Below are 20,263 nucleotides of genomic sequence, written 5' to 3'. Positions count from 1 at the left end.
GCAAATAAAACTCCATGATAGTATTAATATTAAACAAGATATTATCAACATGTATACGTCATTGTCGATTCGACTAATCTGTTCTGTGTCGCGTAACTGACATATAAAAATCTATATTTTAACTGTTTTTTTTAGATAAATTAATATTATACCAGTGATTTTACTGTTTAACGCGTTTTAAAGTCTAGTTTTAGATAGATTACTCTTAACAATACTTTATTTTTCACTGTCATCTGTCAAATAGGCTTTTCGATAGAGTATTGAATTTTATAGAACTACTAAGAAGCGTCTATAATGGTCCTATAGTAGTAGCTTTTTAGTAAGTTCAGAGTGCAGGTGTTAATAATTCCATACAATTAGAATATTCGAGAATAAACTCCACAAGTTAAAAAATAAACCAAATTTAACTAGACACCATTGTTGCCATAATTGCGGCCAAATAGTTATCTATTGTCGAATAGACATTATATAAAATATGTGACAAAAATCCTTTACCAAAGGTTTATGAATAAGACGAGATTTTGACATTGATTACAGAATGTACTGAGATTTAAAACATACTAGAATATCCATGGTAGGTAAGATTTATTTCCTTTAAACGACAACAATAGCTAAACTAAGCAATTTTTAATGAAAACATTCTGATAAAATTAAGTTAAAATAAATCAATTAACATAAAAATCGTCTCGGAACTTATTTGTTGACATAAAAATACGATATAATGTTGCAATTTTCTAATCATTTCATAATTAACAGGGACATATACATATGTAAAAGCTCAATTCATTCTGTAACAGCCGCACTACGGCTTTTTTCTGCGATATTATTTTATACTAATTTCAATATAAGTATTAGTCTAGCATTTAGTTTAAATCGCGGAAAAAACTCGAGTGCGGCGTTAACTTAAATCAGAACGCGGTTATGGTATTAATACCCGCAAATTAACGTACGTACTCGTACGTTATGTGGGCCCGTTGGCGAATAGTTTGTCAAGCCCCGCCCCTTCGGCTGATTAGACGGCGCTACGCGGTTTCTCTTTAGGTACATTCATCGCTGGTAGATTAAGTATGAACACTTCCTTCTTGAATAATAGGCCTACATTTCTTCCGATCAGCTAGAAAAAAAAGCGGGTGACATTGATATAGTGGCAATGAAAGCCAGTAACTATTTAATGGAGGCCGCCCATTCTTTCCGTATCTACCTCAAGAATCACTGCGCAGTCCGAAAGCCTAAAAAAGGCGAAGCGCCCAAACCGGAGCGGAAGCCGAATAAGGCGGTGATATGGGTCGCTAAGGAGTACCCGAAGTGGCAACATATCATTTTGAGTACTCTCAAGGAGTTAAATGGGGTAACTATACTGTTATAACGTAATTAGTTTCGCTTGATTTATTTATTGTGTCCTCAAACATTGTGCAAAGCAATTTAAGATTAGCGTGCGATTATCCCTTTGTCTATGTGCGTATTTAACACTCGCTCGTACGGTGAACGTACATTGTGAAAACCGGCCGAAGTCTGATCGACTACTTGTCTATTAGAAAAAACATACGGTCACGAAAGAGATAGAAATCTGTGGCTAAGACCTCAAAGTTTATACTGCCATTGGCATTGTCAAACATTGTAAAGAATTAACAAAAATGAGATTAAAAAAAACATGTCAAACTTTATATACACACAAAAATTAGTTGGGAATCAATTTATTCAAATTACAATTAAAAGGAAATATAAAAATATATCCAGTTAAAGTGAGTTTACGAAAGCTTGACGGGAAGTTAGAAAACACATTAACGTCTTCGTCTAAGTTTTTAATGGCAATAATAACGAAAAGTTATATTTGTGAAAATTATTTAAATAGTAACTTATTAGTTCTAACCTCGTAACGCTTATTGGTATAAAAAATTATATAAAAACTGTTTATTTTATACCATATATATATGTATATATTCAACATCAAATCATTATGATTGCAGCCTTCAGGTCTCCCCGATAACAAAGTATTATCAACAAAACTTTCTGCTATAAACGATCTTAAAAAATATATGAAAAGAGTGATGCCATTCGTTCAAGCCACAAGAGATAATCTAGAAAAGATTGGTCCCGAAGCCCTCTCTGTTGCCTTGCCCTTTGATGAGGCCCAACTGCTTGAAGATAACAAACAATATCTGCTGAATACTTTGGGTGTAAGTATTTGTAGGCTTAATATTTACTGCTTCGTATAAATTATTTATATTATCAGTAGAAAATATAATATGTTTATATGAAAAGATGTCAAGATGGGCTAGCTTAAATAATCTACAATTACATTGTATTTATATTATTTAAGCATGTAAATTAATAAAAGTAACGATGCGATATTAATGTTCATATTACTTCGAGTATTTATTATGAAGTTAATTTTTTATAGCTTAGTCTGTTTCGAAGGACCAAAATAATTCTTTGACAATTTAAATAATCATTTAACGCATTAGTAACATTTTTAAAGTTTTGAATATTTCTTAATGCATACAGTTATACACCGGACTTAAACGATAGGCTGCTATGTCGGGGTTCCATTTTGAATTTTTAGTATGTTTGTAATCGGGACCTAAAGAAAACAAGAATTAAAAAGAAAAATGTTTTTTTTTTATTTGGACCACATAATTAGGACAAACACATGATATAAATTGACATACATACGTTAAAATATAAAAACAATTTACATTACTATGAATAAAATAACATAAACCGAAGTTATTTTATCGTAGGCGTCGTCGAATGCCGCCTGAAGACCTATTTTCTTTGCTTGTATAACAGTTAAGACTGTTGTTGATTCCGGTAGGTCTTTGCCAAATCACAGAATTTTTATTTTCGATTAAAAGTCTTTGATAATATTTAGTTAAAACTCGTGTTCTCTTGTTAGGTGAAAATTACAAATTTCTAGTAATTATAACATAATTAAAGATAAATCAATAATATTCACTGCGTACGTAAAACAATTCTACCCAAAACACGTTTGAACTTGTCGTTAACCAAAACGGACAGTAGAATGGGTAAACGAAAAACCTGTACTTTATTGTATACAGATCGTCTAAAAAAAACAATTTGTTACAAGACTTTATACGTCATCGGAGATTTGTTTAAATAATTGGATTATTGTATAATTTTCTGAATCAACAGCTTGACGCAATCGAAGTCAAACATACAGACAGTCCTGATACTCCAGAAAAAACGATAGAAGACTGTGCGCCTGGTAGTCCACATGTCAACTTTATTGCGGAACCTGGACTTACAGTGACCTTCACCAACCCCACACCGATGAGTGGATTGTTTACCATTTCTGTGACCCTGGTAGATGCGGATACGGTTGAGAAGATTAAAGCCAAGATCGCTAAAGAGATTAAGGCTATTAAAGGTTAGTCAAAAAAATTGGTTAAACTAAATCCATGGTTATAGTCACCAGTAATACTCATTTTCAGTGGGTCCAGTGTTTTAATTATTCTAGGAAATATTCTCTAAGGAGTCACTTGGATTGACAGAGTGTTTGTGGCTTAAAGGCAAATGGGACAATTTCTGTGTTTGTTTGTATTATAATAATATAATATTTTTGTGTAATGAAATAATGCAAGTAAAATTTGATAAAGTTAGTTCTATTGAAATATAAACGCAATTTTTTACACAACTCGACGTCTCTTCACAGCAGTCGGGTTCAGCGACTGCTACATGAACTTGTCAAATAAATTTGATATAAAGGTTATCTATAGGCCATCTATTGCTGGGAAGTATAAAGCAGTCAGCTGTAATTTTTTAATTGTCTTACTATGTATTGTGTGTTAATTATTATGCATACGTTAGTTTACTGTCAAATTATTTGATTACGATAGTAAGAAATAACTATTAGTATGTAAATTCAGAATACAATTTATTTTAAACACACAAATACAGTATTTACAATATTTTTAACATGCATAGTATTAATAATAATAATTCAAAATGAATAAATAGAAAATTAAAACAAATTTGGTTCCTGTGGCAGCATTTCCTCGCTGTAGTGTGTGTGGTATATCTACCAGGCGCAAGCTTAAATCTTTAATTTAGTTAAATAACTATTATATTTATATAGTTAAATTGAAACCCCTGAAAATATTTTTTATTAACTTTCAGACATAAATGCTCTAAAGCTGTGGCGATATCTTGATCCGGCGTTAGGTCCTCGCAAGATTCCAGTAGCAGGCGATCACGTGACAAAATGCGCGGAACTCGTCAATGGCGATGGTATACGCGTACACGTGGAAGCGTCGCGTATAGAACTCGTTCAGAACGGAACGAATATTGACGTCGGCTTACAGTTTGTGTATACTTATGATAAGTGATTGTTTTCAGAAATATATTTATTTATTTTTATAATAAGTGTTTTATTTTGTTAGTCCTTTATTTGTTTAGAGATTTTAATGCTTCGAAAAGTGGTAAGAAACGTAAGAAAAGTTTCTAAAACTCTTTGAACAATTTTATTAAAAAAATAATCTTTGTTTTTACGGTTAAGTTTAGAAATTTATTGGTTAGTGGATTATTTGTTGTAAGCACTGAATACAGTTGTGAATTTCCAACATGCCTTTAGGCACATCAATGTGTAAGTAAGCATTTTGCGATTGTATATGCATCTGCATAAAGTATTTAATGACGAAATATAGTATTGCCATCAGAAGAGCTATAGATTTACGTTTTGTTCATTTCTGTCTCATCGCATTAGTAATCAAGAATTCAAATAAACCAAAAAAAAAATCGCTTTAAATAATTTATATATGGTAATTGCGCACACTTAAACACACACACATATTGCGTAAAACACCGACATATTGAGTATAACACTAGATTGGCATTGTGATGATATTTTTTTACTTTCTATCGAATCGATTACGAGTGCATTACAGCAGTCGGACAGACTTGGTCGTGTATCTCATGTTAAATGTTTTATTAAAATTTGATTATATAGTCGCAAGGAGTTATAATGGGTTAAGAAATAAAAGAGTTGCAATTTTATATTATATTTAAATAACATATAAACGTTTATTCACATAAAAATGTTTAACATCGCGAAAACGATATGGCGGCGATCCCCGGCGGTCGCAGGCTATGCGAACGCGAAATACCTAAATAATCCAATATTTACACACTTATATAATACAAACACATAAAAAAAAACGATTTCCATAGGTGTGATTTAGGGCTGATGATTGATTTACCACAAACAATTTGATTAAACAAAATACAGTGTAATCTGTATAACTCGCACCTCGTTAAATCGACATCCTCAGTGAGTCGCAAAAAAATTGCCATTCCTTTCCGCTGAACCTTTTAAGTGTGCGGTATCTCGAATTATTTAGACGTTGCTACTCGAACAAAATGTTATTTCCCTACGAAATATTGATAATACATATTTATACTCTCTAAAAACGGACAAGTCGGAGTTAATAAAATATATTGACGTCTTACTTGGCATTCCCCGAAATAATAACAATTAAAAAGAATGTTCGGGGTTCGGAGTATTGTTATTGTCATTGTACGTAGTTTAAATCAAAATAACGGATTTGTTTAGTGTACAGTTTACTTCATTAATATGTAAAAATATATACAACAAAACTTATTTGAATTGTGATTCAAATTCGACTCTACAAATGGAAAAATACACATAGAAATCGCGGCTTTGTATGTCGAAATTTCAGCAGTCAAATCATATGTATCTAAGTTCTTGTTAAAAAAATTAATCTACTATTTCGAGGCGACATGAGTGAAAAATTGTAACTACCTTTGACTTTGAATAAAATTCTTGCTTAATAAGTAAGAAAATATATTTTGGAATGTCGTAAATAAGGATCATAAAGTAGCATTTAGGTCGTAACTCAGTCTTTGTGTTTCTCACGATACCATAAACATGTCTATTGTGAAAAAGGCACTAAATAGAACCAAAAAACTAAAAGAAATGGCCACAAAAAATTTCACCAATATTGACTTAGTTACTAGTAAAAACCGAACAAACAAACCCTTCATCCATCCACGCAGGTTTGCGTACTATAAAGACTTTTTATTGCCATAAAACACTTCTTATAACATAAATAATATAAATGCATTTGAATGCTGTGAAAACTCCGCTCTTGGCATTCATGGTCATGCAACATTAAAGCAAGAAAGTAAAAAATGATTATGTTATTTAGAAAAGTCCTTCCAGTCACGAGAATCAGGCCTCTTTACTGACATAACTATATCTGATGAGAATCAAGCAATAACTTTTATATACCTGTTTTGTTAAATAATTATTATATATATATAAAAATTTAATGGAATTCTTAATTTGAATATTTTTTGCGAATTTATTTATCTATGGCGTACAACTTTTAAAATACATACGTGTTCACACATTTTACATAGAAATCTCATCATGTGTCTAATAACATAATCAACGGTATTATTTTTATAGGAACGTTCATGTGATATATAAAACTAAAACGTACTTTCAGTTAAAAAAAAGAATTCAATCAAATCACACTTATATACATAAATGAATGAAAATCGCCTTAAAATTTTAAAAATAATTCAAAAGTACGAATTTATCGTTAAAATTGAAGATCTATGTAAAATCTATGTTCTAAGTAAATAAAACATTTATATGTTTAATTTTAATGCGCTCTGTCGCCGTATAGTTCCTAATACTTTTCCATATTCGCGTTCGCATTTACCTCTAAAATTAAGTAAATCCTCGAATACTCATAATTAATTGGTTAGCTTGCTTTACCTAGACTTTTTAACACCTGAATCTACCAAAGTATTGTTAAGACTGCTGGCACGAGTTCACCTGCTTCTAAATAACACCGAGATATTTGACAAGATTTTAAAAACCATTTCAGCGTAATATTCACTAAAATACAAATTCAATTCTTATTATCATAAACGCGCCAAAATGTTTTTTCTGGCCAAGATGGCGTCGCATGACTCACTTGTAAACACATGAAGAATTATTGATATTTTTACTCATATAAATACGTATTATGAATCTATAAAAAAACCAGCAAATAAAACTCCATGATAGTATTAATATTAAACAAGATATTATCAACATGTATACGTCATTGTCGATTCGACTAATCTGTTCTGTGTCGCGTAACTGACATATAAAAATCTATATTTTAACTGTTTTTTTTAGATAAATTAATATTATACCAGTGATTTTACTGTTTAACGCGTTTTAAAGTCTAGTTTTAGATAGATTACTCTTAACAATACTTTATTTTTCACTGTCATCTGTCAAATAGGCTTTTCGATAGAGTATTGAATTTTATAGAACTACTAAGAAGCGTCTATAATGGTCCTATAGTAGTAGCTTTTTAGTAAGTTCAGAGTGCAGGTGTTAATAATTCCATACAATTAGAATATTCGAGAATAAACTCCACAAGTTAAAAAATAAACCAAATTTAACTAGACACCATTGTTGCCATAATTGCGGCCAAATAGTTATCTATTGTCGAATAGACATTATATAAAATATGTGACAAAAATCCTTTACCAAAGGTTTATGAATAAGACGAGATTTTGACATTGATTACAGAATGTACTGAGATTTAAAACATACTAGAATATCCATGGTAGGTAAGATTTATTTCCTTTAAACGACAACAATAGCTAAACTAAGCAATTTTTAATGAAAACATTCTGATAAAATTAAGTTAAAATAAATCAATTAACATAAAAATCGTCTCGGAACTTATTTGTTGACATAAAAATACGATATAATGTTGCAATTTTCTAATCATTTCATAATTAACAGGGACATATACATATGTAAAAGCTCAATTCATTCTGTAACAGCCGCACTACGGCTTTTTTCTGCGATATTATTTTATACTAATTTCAATATAAGTATTAGTCTAGCATTTAGTTTAAATCGCGGAAAAAACTCGAGTGCGGCGTTAACTTAAATCAGAACGCGGTTATGGTATTAATACCCGCAAATTAACGTACGTACTCGTACGTTATGTGGGCCCGTTGGCGAATAGTTTGTCAAGCCCCGCCCCTTCGGCTGATTAGACGGCGCTACGCGGTTTCTCTTTAGGTACATTCATCGCTGGTAGATTAAGTATGAACACTTCCTTCTTGAATAATAGGCCTACATTTCTTCCGATCAGCTAGAAAAAAAAGCGGGTGACATTGATATAGTGGCAATGAAAGCCAGTAACTATTTAATGGAGGCCGCCCATTCTTTCCGTATCTACCTCAAGAATCACTGCGCAGTCCGAAAGCCTAAAAAAGGCGAAGCGCCCAAACCGGAGCGGAAGCCGAATAAGGCGGTGATATGGGTCGCTAAGGAGTACCCGAAGTGGCAACATATCATTTTGAGTACTCTCAAGGAGTTAAATGGGGTAACTATACTGTTATAACGTAATTAGTTTCGCTTGATTTATTTATTGTGTCCTCAAACATTGTGCAAAGCAATTTAAGATTAGCGTGCGATTATCCCTTTGTCTATGTGCGTATTTAACACTCGCTCGTACGGTGAACGTACATTGTGAAAACCGGCCGAAGTCTGATCGACTACTTGTCTATTAGAAAAAACATACGGTCACGAAAGAGATAGAAATCTGTGGCTAAGACCTCAAAGTTTATACTGCCATTGGCATTGTCAAACATTGTAAAGAATTAACAAAAATGAGATTAAAAAAAACATGTCAAACTTTATATACACACAAAAATTAGTTGGGAATCAATTTATTCAAATTACAATTAAAAGGAAATATAAAAATATATCCAGTTAAAGTGAGTTTACGAAAGCTTGACGGGAAGTTAGAAAACACATTAACGTCTTCGTCTAAGTTTTTAATGGCAATAATAACGAAAAGTTATATTTGTGAAAATTATTTAAATAGTAACTTATTAGTTCTAACCTCGTAACGCTTATTGGTATAAAAAATTATATAAAAACTGTTTATTTTATACCATATATATATGTATATAATCATCAAATCATTATGATTGCAGCCTTCAGGTCTCCCCGATAACAAAGTATTATCAACAAAACTTTCTGCTATAAACGATCTTAAAAAATATATGAAAAGAGTGATGCCATTCGTTCAAGCCACAAGAGATAATCTAGAAAAGATTGGTCCCGAAGCCCTCTCTGTTGCCTTGCCCTTTGATGAGGCCCAACTGCTTGAAGATAACAAACAATATCTGCTGAATACTTTGGGTGTAAGTATTTGTAGGCTTAATATTTACTGCTTCGTATAAATTATTTATATTATCAGTAGAAAATATAATATGTTTATATGAAAAGATGTCAAGATGGGCTAGCTTAAATAATCTACAATTACATTGTATTTATATTATTTAAGCATGTAAATTAATAAAAGTAACGATGCGATATTAATGTTCATATTACTTCGAGTATTTATTATGAAGTTAATTTTTTATAGCTTAGTCTGTTTCGAAGGACCAAAATAATTCTTTGACAATTTAAATAATCATTTAACGCATTAGTAACATTTTTAAAGTTTTGAATATTTCTTAATGCATACAGTTATACACCGGACTTAAACGATAGGCTGCTATGTCGGGGTTCCATTTTGAATTTTTAGTATGTTTGTAATCGGGACCTAAAGAAAACAAGAATTAAAAAGAAAAATGTTTTTTTTTTATTTGGACCACATAATTAGGACAAACACATGATATAAATTGACATACATACGTTAAAATATAAAAACAATTTACATTACTATGAATAAAATAACATAAACCGAAGTTATTTTATCGTAGGCGTCGTCGAATGCCGCCTGAAGACCTATTTTCTTTGCTTGTATAACAGTTAAGACTGTTGTTGATTCCGGTAGGTCTTTGCCAAATCACAGAATTTTTATTTTCGATTAAAAGTCTTTGATAATATTTAGTTAAAACTCGTGTTCTCTTGTTAGGTGAAAATTACAAATTTCTAGTAATTATAACATAATTAAAGATAAATCAATAATATTCACTGCGTACGTAAAACAATTCTACCCAAAACACGTTTGAACTTGTCGTTAACCAAAACGGACAGTAGAATGGGTAAACGAAAAACCTGTACTTTATTGTATACAGATCGTCTAAAAAAAACAATTTGTTACAAGACTTTATACGTCATCGGAGATTTGTTTAAATAATTGGATTATTGTATAATTTTCTGAATCAACAGCTTGACGCAATCGAAGTCAAACATACAGACAGTCCTGATACTCCAGAAAAAACGATAGAAGACTGTGCGCCTGGTAGTCCACATGTCAACTTTATTGCGGAACCTGGACTTACAGTGACCTTCACCAACCCCACACCGATGAGTGGATTGTTTACCATTTCTGTGACCCTGGTAGATGCGGATACGGTTGAGAAGATTAAAGCCAAGATCGCTAAAGAGATTAAGGCTATTAAAGGTTAGTCAAAAAAATTGGTTAAACTAAATCCATGGTTATAGTCACCAGTAATACTCATTTTCAGTGGGTCCAGTGTTTTAATTATTCTAGGAAATATTCTCTAAGGAGTCACTTGGATTGACAGAGTGTTTGTGGCTTAAAGGCAAATGGGACAATTTCTGTGTTTGTTTGTATTATAATAATATAATATTTTTGTGTAATGAAATAATGCAAGTAAAATTTGATAAAGTTAGTTCTATTGAAATATAAACGCAATTTTTTACACAACTCGACGTCTCTTCACAGCAGTCGGGTTCAGCGACTGCTACATGAACTTGTCAAATAAATTTGATATAAAGGTTATCTATAGGCCATCTATTGCTGGGAAGTATAAAGCAGTCAGCTGTAATTTTTTAATTGTCTTACTATGTATTGTGTGTTAATTATTATGCATACGTTAGTTTACTGTCAAATTATTTGATTACGATAGTAAGAAATAACTATTAGTATGTAAATTCAGAATACAATTTATTTTAAACACACAAATACAGTATTTACAATATTTTTAACATGCATAGTATTAATAATAATAATTCAAAATGAATAAATAGAAAATTAAAACAAATTTGGTTCCTGTGGCAGCATTTCCTCGCTGTAGTGTGTGTGGTATATCTACCAGGCGCAAGCTTAAATCTTTAATTTAGTTAAATAACTATTATATTTATATAGTTAAATTGAAACCCCTGAAAATATTTTTTATTAACTTTCAGACATAAATGCTCTAAAGCTGTGGCGATATCTTGATCCGGCGTTAGGTCCTCGCAAGATTCCAGTAGCAGGCGATCACGTGACAAAATGCGCGGAACTCGTCAATGGCGATGGTATACGCGTACACGTGGAAGCGTCGCGTATAGAACTCGTTCAGAACGGAACGAATATTGACGTCGGCTTACAGTTTGTGTATACTTATGATAAGTGATTGTTTTCAGAAATATATTTATTTATTTTTATAATAAGTGTTTTATTTTGTTAGTCCTTTATTTGTTTAGAGATTTTAATGCTTCGAAAAGTGGTAAGAAACGTAAGAAAAGTTTCTAAAACTCTTTGAACAATTTTATTAAAAAAATAATCTTTGTTTTTACGGTTAAGTTTAGAAATTTATTGGTTAGTGGATTATTTGTTGTAAGCACTGAATACAGTTGTGAATTTCCAACATGCCTTTAGGCACATCAATGTGTAAGTAAGCATTTTGCGATTGTATATGCATCTGCATAAAGTATTTAATGACGAAATATAGTATTGCCATCAGAAGAGCTATAGATTTACGTTTTGTTCATTTCTGTCTCATCGCATTAGTAATCAAGAATTCAAATAAACCAAAAAAAAAATCGCTTTAAATAATTTATATATGGTAATTGCGCACACTTAAACACACACACATATTGCGTAAAACACCGACATATTGAGTATAACACTAGATTGGCATTGTGATGATATTTTTTTACTTTCTATCGAATCGATTACGAGTGCATTACAGCAGTCGGACAGACTTGGTCGTGTATCTCATGTTAAATGTTTTATTAAAATTTGATTATATAGTCGCAAGGAGTTATAATGGGTTAAGAAATAAAAGAGTTGCAATTTTATATTATATTTAAATAACATATAAACGTTTATTCACATAAAAATGTTTAACATCGCGAAAACGATATGGCGGCGATCCCCGGCGGTCGCAGGCTATGCGAACGCGAAATACCTAAATAATCCAATATTTACACACTTATATAATACAAACACATAAAAAAAAACGATTTCCATAGGTGTGATTTAGGGCTGATGATTGATTTACCACAAACAATTTGATTAAACAAAATACAGTGTAATCTGTATAACTCGCACCTCGTTAAATCGACATCCTCAGTGAGTCGCAAAAAAATTGCCATTCCTTTCCGCTGAACCTTTTAAGTGTGCGGTATCTCGAATTATTTAGACGTTGCTACTCGAACAAAATGTTATTTCCCTACGAAATATTGATAATACATATTTATACTCTCTAAAAACGGACAAGTCGGAGTTAATAAAATATATTGACGTCTTACTTGGCATTCCCCGAAATAATAACAATTAAAAAGAATGTTCGGGGTTCGGAGTATTGTTATTGTCATTGTACGTAGTTTAAATCAAAATAACGGATTTGTTTAGTGTACAGTTTACTTCATTAATATGTAAAAATATATACAACAAAACTTATTTGAATTGTGATTCAAATTCGACTCTACAAATGGAAAAATACACATAGAAATCGCGGCTTTGTATGTCGAAATTTCAGCAGTCAAATCATATGTATCTAAGTTCTTGTTAAAAAAATTAATCTACTATTTCGAGGCGACATGAGTGAAAAATTGTAACTACCTTTGACTTTGAATAAAATTCTTGCTTAATAAGTAAGAAAATATATTTTGGAATGTCGTAAATAAGGATCATAAAGTAGCATTTAGGTCGTAACTCAGTCTTTGTGTTTCTCACGATACCATAAACATGTCTATTGTGAAAAAGGCACTAAATAGAACCAAAAAACTAAAAGAAATGGCCACAAAAAATTTCACCAATATTGACTTAGTTACTAGTAAAAACCGAACAAACAAACCCTTCATCCATCCACGCAGGTTTGCGTACTATAAAGACTTTTTATTGCCATAAAACACTTCTTATAACATAAATAATATAAATGCATTTGAATGCTGTGAAAACTCCGCTCTTGGCATTCATGGTCATGCAACATTAAAGCAAGAAAGTAAAAAATGATTATGTTATTTAGAAAAGTCCTTCCAGTCACGAGAATCAGGCCTCTTTACTGACATAACTATATCTGATGAGAATCAAGCAATAACTTTTATATACCTGTTTTGTTAAATAATTATTATATATATATAAAAATTTAATGGAATTCTTAATTTGAATATTTTTTGCGAATTTATTTATCTATGGCGTACAACTTTTAAAATACATACGTGTTCACACATTTTACATAGAAATCTCATCATGTGTCTAATAACATAATCAACGGTATTATTTTTATAGGAACGTTCATGTGATATATAAAACTAAAACATACTTTCAGTTAAAGAAAAGAATTCAATCAAATCACACATATATACATAAATGAATGAAATCCCAAGAGGGAGGCTTCGCCTTAAAATTTTAAAAATAATTCAAAAGTACGAATTTATCGTTAAAATTGAAGATCTATGTAAAATCTATGTTCTAAGTAAATAAAACATTTATATGTTTAATTTTAATGCGCTCTGTCGCCGTATAGTTCCTAATACTTTTCCATATTCGCGTTCGCATTTACCTCTAAAATTAAGTAAATCCTCGAATACTCATAATTAATTGGTTAGCTTGCTTTATCTAGACTTTTTAACACCTGAATCTACCAAAGTATTGTTAAGACTGCTGGCACGAGTTCAATTGCTTTTAAATAACACCGAGATATTTGACAAGATTTTAAAAACCATTTCAGCGTAATATTCACTAAAATACAAATTCAATTCTTATTATCATAAACGCGCCAAAATGTTTTTTCTGGCCAAGATGGCGTCGCATGACTCACTTGTAAACACATGAAGAATTATTGATATTTTTACTCATATAAATACGTATTATGAATCTATAAAAAAACCAGCAAATAAAACTCCATGATAGTATTAATATTAAACAAGATATTATCAACATGTATACGTCATTGTCGATTCGACTAATCTGTTCTGTGTCGCGTTACTGACTCTTTAACGCCTTTTAAAGTCATGTTTTAGATAGATTACTCTTAACAATACTTTATTTTTCACTGTCATCTGTCAAATAGGCTTTTCGATAGAGTATTGAATTTTATAGAACTACTAAGAAGCGTCTATAATGGTCCTATAGTAGTAGCTTTTTAGTAAGTTCAGAGTGCAGGTGTTAATAATTCCACACAATTAGAATATTCGAGAATAAACTCCACAAGTTAAAAAATAAACCAAATTTAACTAGACACCATTGTTGCCATAATTGCGGCCAAATAGTTATCTATTGTCGAATGGACATTATATAAAATATGTGACAAAAATCCTTTACCAAAGGTTTATGAATAAGACGAGATTTTGACATTGATTACAGAATGTACTGAGATTTAAAACATACTAGAATATCCATGGTAGGTAAGATTTATTTCCTTTAAACGACAACAATAGCTAAACTAAGCAATTTTTAATGAAAACATTCTGATAAAATTAGGTTAAAATAAATCAATTAACATAAAAATCGTCTCGGAACTTATTTGTTGACATAAAAATACGATATAATGTTGCAATTTTCTAATCATTTCATAATTAACAGGGACATATACATATGTAAAAGCTCAATTCATTCTGTAACAGCCGCACTACGGCTTTTTTCTGCGATATTATTTTATACTAATTTCAATATAAGTATTAGTCTAGCATTTAGTTTAAATCGCGGAAAAAACTCGAGTGCGGCGTTAACTTAAATCAGAACGCGGTTATGGTATTAATACCCGCAAATTAACGTACGTACTCGTACGTTATGTGGGCCCGTTGGCGAATAGTTTGTCAAGCCCCGCCCCTTCGGCTGATTAGACGGCGCTACGCGGTTTCTCTTTAGGTACATTCATCGCTGGTAGATTAAGTATGAACACTTCCTTCTTGAATAATAGGCCTACATTTCTTCCGATCAGCTAGAAAAAAAAGCGGGTGACATTGATATAGTGGCAATGAAAGCCAGTAACTATTTAATGGAGGCCGCCCATTCTTTCCGTATCTACCTCAAGAATCACTGCGCAGTCCGAAAGCCTAAAAAAGGCGAAGCGCCCAAACCGGAGCGGAAGCCGAATAAGGCGGTGATATGGGTCGCTAAGGAGTACCCGAAGTGGCAACATATCATTTTGAGTACTCTCAAGGAGTTAAATGGGGTAACTATACTGTTATAACGTAATTAGTTTCCCTTGATTTATTTATTGTGTCCTCAAACATTGTGCAAAGCAATTTAAGATTAGCGTGCGATTATCCCTTTGTCTATGTGCGTATTTAACACTCGCTCGTACGGTGAACGTACATTGTGAAAACCGGCCGAAGTCTGATCGACTACTTGTCTATTAGAAAAAACATACGGTCACGAAAGAGATAGAAATCTGTGGCTAAGACCTCAAAGTTTATACTGCCATTGGCATTGTCAAACATTGTAAAGAATTAACAAAAATGAGATTAAAAAAAACATGTCAAACTTTATATACACACAAAAATTAGTTGGGAATTAATTTATTCAAATTACAATTAAAAGGAAATATAAAAATATATCCAGTTAAAGTGAGTTTACGAAAGCTTGACGGGAAGTTAGAAAACACATTAACGTCTTCGTCTAAGTTTTTAATGGCAATAATAACGAAAAGTTATATTTGTGAAAATTATTTAAATAGTAACTTATTAGTTCTAACCTCGTAACGCTTATTGGTATAAAAAATTATATAAAAACTGTTTATTTTATACCATATATATATATGTATATAATCATCAAATCATTATGATTGCAGCCTTCAGGTCTCCCCGATAACAAAGTATTATCAACAAAACTTTCTGCTATAAACGATCTTAAAAAATATATGAAAAGAGTGATGCCATTCGTTCAAGCCACAAGAGATAATCTACAAAAGATTGGTCCCGAAGCCCTCTCTGTTGCCTTGCCCTTTGATGAGGCCCAACTGCTTGAAGATAACAAACAATATCTGCTAAATACTTTGGGTGTAAGTATTTGTAGGCTTAATATTTACTGCTTCGTATAAATTATTTATATTATCAGTAGAAAATATAATATGTTTATATGAAAAGATGTCAAGATGGGCTAGCTTAAATAATCTACAATTACATTGTATTTATATTATTTAAGCATGTAAATTAATAAAAGTAACGATGCGATATTAATGTTCATATTACTTCGAGTATTTATTATGAAGTTAATTTTTTATAGCTTAGTCTGTTTCGAAGGACCAAAATAATTCTTTGACAATTTAAATAATCATTTAACGCATTAGTAACATTTTTAAAGTTTTGAATATTTCTTAATGCATACAGTTATACACCGGACTTAAACGATAGGCTGCTATGTCGGGGTTCCATTTTGAATTTTTAGTATGTTTGTAATCGGGACCTAAAGAAAACAAGAATTAAAAAGAAAAATGTTTTTTTTTATTTGGACCACATAATTAGGACAAACACATGATATAAATTGACATACATACGTTAAAATATAAAAACAATTTACATTACTATGAATAAAATAACATAAACCGAAGTTATTTTATCGTAGGCGTCGTCGAATGCCGCCTGAAGACCTATTTTCTTTGCTTGTATAACAGTTAAGACTGTTGTTGATTCCGGTAGGTCTTTGCCAAATCACAGAATTTTTATTTTCGATTAAAAGTCTTTGATAATATTTAGTTAAAACTCGTGTTCTCTTGTTAGGTGAAAATTACAAATTTCTAGTAATTATAACATAATTAAAGATAAATCAATAATATTCACTGCGTACGTAAAACAATTCTACCCAAAACACGTTTGAACTTGTCGTTAACCAAAACGGACAGTAGAATGGGTAAACGAAAAACCTGTACTTTATTGTATACAGATCGTCTAAAAAAAACAATTTGTTACAAGACTTTATACGTCATCGGAGATTTGTTTAAATAATTGGATTATTGTATAATTTTCTGAATCAACAGCTTGACGCAATCGAAGTCAAACATACAGACAGTCCTGATACTCCAGAAAAAACGATAGAAGACTGTGCGCCTGGTAGTCCACATGTCAACTTTATTGCGGAACCTGGACTTACAGTGACCTTCACCAACCCCACACCGATGAGTGGATTGTTTACCATTTCTGTGACCCTGGTAGATGCGGATACGGTTGAGAAGATTAAAGCCAAGATCGCTAAAGAGATTAAGGCTATTAAAGGTTAGTCAAAAAAATTGGTTAAACTAAATCCATGGTTATAGTCACCAGTAATACTCATTTTCAGTGGGTCCAGTGTTTTAATTATTCTAGGAAATATTCTCTAAGGAGTCACTTGGATTGACAGAGTGTTTGTGGCTTAAAGGCAAATGGGACAATTTCTGTGTTTGTTTGTATTATAATAATATAATATTTTTGTGTAATGAAATAATGCAAGTAAAATTTGATAAAGTTAGTTCTATTGAAATATAAACGCAATTTTTTACACAACTCGACGTCTCTTCACAGCAGTCGGGTTCAGCGACTGCTACATGAACTTGTCAAATAAATTTGATATAAAGGTTATCTATAGGCCATCTATTGCTGGGAAGTATAAAGCAGTCAGCTGTAATTTTTTAATTGTCTTACTATGTATTGTGTGTTAATTATTATGCATACGTTAGTTTACTGTCAAATTATTTGATTACGATAGTAAGAAATAACTATTAGTATGTAAATTCAGAATACAATTTATTTTAAACACACAAATACAGTATTTACAATATTTTTAACATGCATAGTATTAATAATAATAATTCAAAATGAATAAATAGAAAATTAAAACAAATTTGGTTCCTGTGGCAGCATTTCCTCGCTGTAGTGTGTGTGGTATATCTACCAGGCGCAAGCTTAAATCTTTAATTTAGTTAAATAACTATTATATTTATATAGTTAAATTGAAACCCCTGAAAATATTTTTTATTAACTTTCAGACATAAATGCTCTAAAGCTGTGGCGATATCTTGATCCGGCGTTAGGTCCTCGCAAGATTCCAGTAGCAGGCGATCACGTGACAAAATGCGCGGAACTCGTCAATGGCGATGGTATACGCGTACACGTGGAAGCGTCGCGTATAGAACTCGTTCAGAACGGAACGAATATTGACGTCGGCTTACAGTTTGTGTATACTTATGATAAGTGATTGTTTTCAGAAATATATTTATTTATTTTTATAATAAGTGTTTTATTTTGTTAGTCCTTTATTTGTTTAGAGATTTTAATGCTTCGAAAAGTGGTAAGAAACGTAAGAAAAGTTTCTAAAACTCTTTGAACAATTTTATTAAAAAAATAATCTTTGTTTTTACGGTTAAGTTTAGAAATTTATTGGTTAGTGGATTATTTGTTGTAAGCACTGAATACAGTTGTGAATTTCCAACATGCCTTTAGGCACATCAATGTGTAAGTAAGCATTTTGCGATTGTATATGCATCTGCATAAAGTATTTAATGACGAAATATAGTATTGCCATCAGAAGAGCTATAGATTTACGTTTTGTTCATTTCTGTCTCATCGCATTAGTAATCAAGAATTCAAATAAACCAAAAAAAAAATCGCTTTAAATAATTTATATATGGTAATTGCGCACACTTAAACACACACACATATTGCGTAAAACACCGACATATTGAGTATAACACTAGATTGGCATTGTGATGATATTTTTTTACTTTTTATCGAATCGATTACGAGTGCATTACAGCAGTCGGACAGACTTGGTCGTGTATCTCATGTTAAATGTTTTATTAAAATTTGATTATATAGTCGCAAGGAGTTATAATGGGTTAAGAAATAAAAGAGTTGCAATTTTATATTATATTTAAATAACATATAAACGTTTATTCACATAAAAATGTTTAACATCGCGAAAACGATATGGCGGCGATCCCCGGCGGTCGCAGGCTATGCGAACGCGAAATACCTAAATAATCCAATATTTACACACTTATATAATACAAACACATAAAAAAAAACGATTTCCATAGGTGTGATTTAGGGCTGATGATTGATTTACCACAAACAATTTGATTAAACAAAATACAGTGTAATCTGTATAACTCGCACCTCGTTAAATCGACATCCTCAGTGAGTCGCAAAAAAATTGCCATTCCTTTCCGCTGAACCTTTTAAGTGTGCGGTATCTCGAATTATTTAGACGTTGCTACTCGAACAAAATGTTATTTCCCTACGAAATATTGATAATACATATTTATACTCTCTAAAAACGGACAAGTCGGAGTTAATAAAATATATTGACGTCTTACTTGGCATTCCCCGAAATAATAACAATTAAAAAGAATGTTCGGGGTTCGGAGTATTGTTATTGTCATTGTACGTAGTTTAAATCAAAATAACGGATTTGTTTAGTGTACAGTTTACTTCATTAATATGTAAAAATATATACAACAAAACTTATTTGAATTGTGATTCAAATTCGACTCTACAAATGGAAAAATACACATAGAAATCGCGGCTTTGTATGTCGAAATTTCAGCAGTCAAATCATATGTATCTAAGTTCTTGTTAAAAAAATTAATCTACTATTTCGAGGCGACATGAGTGAAAAATTGTAACTACCTTTGACTTTGAATAAAATTCTTGCTTAATAAGTAAGAAAATATATTTTGGAATGTCGTAAATAAGGATCATAAAGTAGCATTTAGGTCGTAACTCAGTCTTTGTGTTTCTCACGATACCATAAACATGTCTATTGTGAAAAAGGCACTAAATAGAACCAAAAAACTAAAAGAAATGGCCACAAAAAATTTCACCAATATTGACTTAGTTACTAGTAAAAACCGAACAAACAAACCCTTCATCCATCCACGCAGGTTTGCGTACTATAAAGACTTTTTATTGCCATAAAACACTTCTTATAACATAAATAATATAAATGCATTTGAATGCTGTGAAAACTCCGCTCTTGGCATTCATGGTCATGCAACATTAAAGCAAGAAAGTAAAAAATGATTATGTTATTTAGAAAAGTCCTTCCAGTCACGAGAATCAGGCCTCTTTACTGACATAACTATATCTGATGAG

The 20,263-nt window shown here is 31.4% G+C and overlaps 6 protein-coding genes across 6 annotated transcripts; all 6 read left to right on the top strand.

Moving 5' to 3' along the window:
- Positions 1–535: 535 nt before the first annotated feature.
- On the top strand, positions 536–2,216 carry LOC123712218 (leucine--tRNA ligase, cytoplasmic-like). The gene is made up of 3 exons (XM_045665221.1): positions 536–574; positions 1,115–1,348; positions 1,968–2,216. The coding sequence occupies exons 1-3, from the start codon at positions 572–574 to the stop codon at positions 2,214–2,216; spliced, it is 486 nt and encodes a 161-aa protein (XP_045521177.1). The 5' UTR covers positions 536–571.
- Positions 2,217–3,134: 918 nt separating this feature from the next.
- On the top strand, positions 3,135–4,377 carry LOC123712188 (leucine--tRNA ligase, cytoplasmic-like). The gene is made up of 2 exons (XM_045665179.1): positions 3,135–3,388; positions 4,138–4,377. Exons 1-2 carry the CDS (start codon positions 3,292–3,294, stop codon positions 4,344–4,346), a joined length of 306 nt encoding a protein of 101 aa, XP_045521135.1. The 5' UTR covers positions 3,135–3,291; the 3' UTR covers positions 4,347–4,377.
- A 3,194-nt stretch (positions 4,378–7,571) lies between these two features.
- On the top strand, positions 7,572–9,249 carry LOC123712216 (leucine--tRNA ligase, cytoplasmic-like). The gene is made up of 3 exons (XM_045665219.1): positions 7,572–7,610; positions 8,151–8,384; positions 9,001–9,249. Exons 1-3 carry the CDS (start codon positions 7,608–7,610, stop codon positions 9,247–9,249), a joined length of 486 nt encoding a protein of 161 aa, XP_045521175.1. The 5' UTR covers positions 7,572–7,607.
- Positions 9,250–10,167: 918 nt separating this feature from the next.
- LOC123712189 (leucine--tRNA ligase, cytoplasmic-like) lies at positions 10,168–11,410 on the top strand. Its single transcript, XM_045665180.1, has 2 exons — positions 10,168–10,421; positions 11,171–11,410. The coding sequence occupies exons 1-2, from the start codon at positions 10,325–10,327 to the stop codon at positions 11,377–11,379; spliced, it is 306 nt and encodes a 101-aa protein (XP_045521136.1). The 5' UTR covers positions 10,168–10,324; the 3' UTR covers positions 11,380–11,410.
- A 2,972-nt stretch (positions 11,411–14,382) lies between these two features.
- LOC123712215 (leucine--tRNA ligase, cytoplasmic-like) lies at positions 14,383–16,236 on the top strand. Its single transcript, XM_045665217.1, has 3 exons — positions 14,383–14,595; positions 15,136–15,369; positions 15,988–16,236. The coding sequence occupies exons 1-3, from the start codon at positions 14,593–14,595 to the stop codon at positions 16,234–16,236; spliced, it is 486 nt and encodes a 161-aa protein (XP_045521173.1). The 5' UTR covers positions 14,383–14,592.
- A 917-nt stretch (positions 16,237–17,153) lies between these two features.
- On the top strand, positions 17,154–18,396 carry LOC123712190 (leucine--tRNA ligase, cytoplasmic-like). The gene is made up of 2 exons (XM_045665181.1): positions 17,154–17,407; positions 18,157–18,396. The coding sequence occupies exons 1-2, from the start codon at positions 17,311–17,313 to the stop codon at positions 18,363–18,365; spliced, it is 306 nt and encodes a 101-aa protein (XP_045521137.1). The 5' UTR covers positions 17,154–17,310; the 3' UTR covers positions 18,366–18,396.
- The last annotated feature ends 1,867 nt before the right edge of the window (positions 18,397–20,263 follow it).

Source organism: Pieris brassicae, chromosome 7 (genome assembly GCF_905147105.1).
Source record: "Pieris brassicae chromosome 7, ilPieBrab1.1, whole genome shotgun sequence".
In the NCBI taxonomy this organism is placed as follows: domain Eukaryota; kingdom Metazoa; phylum Arthropoda; class Insecta; order Lepidoptera; family Pieridae; genus Pieris; species Pieris brassicae.
The sequence above is the reverse complement of the archived record's forward strand: the minus strand, read 5'-3'. Positions and strand labels throughout refer to the sequence as shown.

Excerpts from the sequence above, each read along its gene's own strand:
- LOC123712218 (XM_045665221.1), top strand. Across the intron at positions 1,349-1,967 it reads CTCTCAAGGAGTTAAATGGG|CCTTCAGGTCTCCCCGATAA; the intron begins GTAACTATACTG and ends TTATGATTGCAG.
- LOC123712188 (XM_045665179.1), top strand. The coding sequence starts at position 3,292 with ATGAGTGGATTGTTTACCATTTCTGTGACCCTGGTAGATGCGGATACG. Across the intron at positions 3,389-4,137 it reads AGAGATTAAGGCTATTAAAG|ACATAAATGCTCTAAAGCTG; the intron begins GTTAGTCAAAAA and ends ATTAACTTTCAG.
- LOC123712216 (XM_045665219.1), top strand. Across the intron at positions 8,385-9,000 it reads CTCTCAAGGAGTTAAATGGG|CCTTCAGGTCTCCCCGATAA; the intron begins GTAACTATACTG and ends TTATGATTGCAG.
- LOC123712189 (XM_045665180.1), top strand. The coding sequence starts at position 10,325 with ATGAGTGGATTGTTTACCATTTCTGTGACCCTGGTAGATGCGGATACG. Across the intron at positions 10,422-11,170 it reads AGAGATTAAGGCTATTAAAG|ACATAAATGCTCTAAAGCTG; the intron begins GTTAGTCAAAAA and ends ATTAACTTTCAG.
- LOC123712215 (XM_045665217.1), top strand. Across the intron at positions 15,370-15,987 it reads CTCTCAAGGAGTTAAATGGG|CCTTCAGGTCTCCCCGATAA; the intron begins GTAACTATACTG and ends TTATGATTGCAG.
- LOC123712190 (XM_045665181.1), top strand. The coding sequence starts at position 17,311 with ATGAGTGGATTGTTTACCATTTCTGTGACCCTGGTAGATGCGGATACG. Across the intron at positions 17,408-18,156 it reads AGAGATTAAGGCTATTAAAG|ACATAAATGCTCTAAAGCTG; the intron begins GTTAGTCAAAAA and ends ATTAACTTTCAG.